The 2,445-nt window shown below is 47.6% G+C and overlaps 1 protein-coding gene across 1 annotated transcript; it reads left to right on the forward strand.

Moving 5' to 3' along the window:
• Positions 1-3: 3 nt before the first annotated feature.
• Positions 4-2,185, forward strand: ADAM30 (ADAM metallopeptidase domain 30; the record flags this gene model as incomplete). Its single annotated transcript, XM_006925309.2, has 1 exon — positions 4-2,185. A coding segment is annotated over one exon (2,103 nt), but the record flags the coding sequence as incomplete, so codon positions are not given.
• Positions 2,186-2,445: the final 260 nt, after the last annotated feature.

The raw sequence follows: 2,445 nt of genomic DNA on the forward strand, positions 1-2,445 counted from the left end.
GATTCGTACGAAATCGCCATCCCCAAGAAGCTGAGCTTCCGGGGAGGGGAGCCAGGTGTGGCCAAGCACCTGTTGTACCTCCTGCAGGTTCAAGGGAAGAAGCATGTCCTCCACCTGTGGCCCAAGAGGTTTCTGCTGCCCCGACACCTACCGGTTTTCTCCTTCACAGATGGGGGCGAACTCCTGGAGGACCACCCTTACGTGCCCAGGGACTGCAACTTCATGGGCTTGCTGGAAGACGTGGAGGATTCTGAAGCCACTTTCAGTACGTGCAGTGGGGCCCTCCGAGGCGTGCTGAAAATCGATGCCCAACATTACCAAATCGAGCCCCTCCAGGCCTCTTCCAGTTTTGAACACGTCGTCTATCACCTGAAAGACGAGGAATTTCAGAATCCGATCTGTGGCTTAACTGGTGATGACAGAGAACAGGAGATGGCCCAGCATGAGGACGTGGCCAGGGTTCGGGGCTTGCGTGGACCCCCTATGCATCAGAAGTACTTGGAACTAGCCCTGATCTTTGATCATGAGAGATATTTGTTTTCGAATTCCAATCTCACTAACGTCATAAATGATGCCGTTCTCCTGACTTCGATTGTAGACACTTACTTTCAGGAACTCCGTTTAAGAATACAACTAAGCACAATTGAAGTATGGACAGAGCAAGACAAAGTCAATCTTTCTTTACCGCAATTACAACAAGTGTTAAACCAATTTCTGGTATACCAGAGGAGGGTGCTAAGCGTTAAGTACTCTGTAGATTGGACACACCTATACGTTAAAAGACGTTACCCCGATGCTTTTGCAGGGTCTTGGGGAAAAGTGTGCACTAAGAAAAAGGTTGGATCTGTAAACATTTTTCCAGATGTAAATATCCTTGTCCCTGCTACCCATACTGCTCATAATCTGGGCCATAGTGTGGGGATGGAACACGATGTACTACCTTACTGCCAGTGTAAGGGTAGGCATGATTGCATCATGGGCGTCGGACGAAACGGGTTTAGTAATTGTAGCTATATCCATTTTTTTAACCACGTCCATAAAGGTGCAGACTGCCTAAATAATATTCCGGATAAAACTTATGTGGTTCAGAGATGTGGAAACAAAATCGTGGAAGAGAACGAGGAATGTGATTGTGGTTCTCTAGAGGACTGCAAAGGAGACCAGTGTTGTGAGCCAGACTGTAAATTCAAGCATGGTGTCAACTGTAGCACTGGCCTTTGCTGTCACAACTGCCACCTTCGTCCGTCTGGGTATATATGTCGGAAGGAAGAAAACGAATGTGACCTGGCGGAGTACTGCGATGGGAACTCAAATCTCTGCCCAAATGACACTTATAAGCAGGATGGAACCCCGTGCAAGTATGAAGCTCATTGTTTCAGGAAGGGGTGCAGATCCACGTATATGCAGTGCCAAAACATTTTCGGACCTGATGCCAGGGAGGCTGCTCACCAGTGCTTTGAAGTAGTTAATTTAATAGGTGACCAATATGGGAACTGTGGTATTATGGGAACTAAGACCTATATAAAGTGTACAAAGCAGCATTCATTATGTGGCAGGATACAGTGTATAAATGTCAGAGTTCTCCCCGATATGCCAGATCATACTACGATTACTTCGACTCATCTGCAGGATGAAAATCTCATGTGCTGGAGCATAGGCTATCATCTGTCCTTGGTAGCTTTGGGGATACCTGACCTTGGTGTGATAAATGATGGTACCTCCTGTGGGAAGGACCAGATATGTGTGAACAGAACTTGTATGAGTAAGTCGATCCTGAACTTCGACTGTTTGCCCGAGAAGTGCAACCACAGAGGCTTTTGCAACAATAACAGAAACTGCCATTGCATGTATGGCTGGGAGCCTCCGTTCTGTGAGGAGATGGGGTACGGCGGAAGCATCGACAGCGGGCCGCCGGGACCGCTGAAGTTGGACCTGCCGGACTCCGTTCGGATTGTGTTCCTTATATTTTTCCGCTTTATTTTGTTAGCCATCTCAGTGATCATTGTGATCTTCAGGCGATGGATAAGAAGTTACTTACAGCCCCAACAGAAAGAAACACCACCGCCTGTCACTGCAGAGGAACCACCCAAGGAGAAAACTGTTTAAAAAAAAAGGATCAGGAAATCCACTGTCACTCAGTGACACAGGGTCACACATTGAACAAGCGTATCGTTTACTCGAATGGCTCTTTAGTCTCCCAATTCTTTTTTACTTAATTATTTCTTCAAGATTGATCGGCAAATAAATGATATTATTTGGGAAACGAATCAGTGCGCTTTACTTCTCCCAGGGCTCCCTTGCCCCAGTCTGGGGTCAGGTTTCGGAGGGCCTGAAAAGAACGCCCTGGTGCCTTTCCTGAACACTGGAGCCCGAAAGTTGTCGGTTTCACAGAATCGCAGTGGTCCTGAGCCCTCTCAGAATCCCAGCACACAGAGCGGCTCTCGG

Source organism: Pteropus alecto, unplaced genomic scaffold (genome assembly GCF_000325575.1).
Source record: "Pteropus alecto unplaced genomic scaffold, ASM32557v1 C19007438, whole genome shotgun sequence".
NCBI lineage: Eukaryota > Metazoa > Chordata > Mammalia > Chiroptera > Pteropodidae > Pteropus > Pteropus alecto.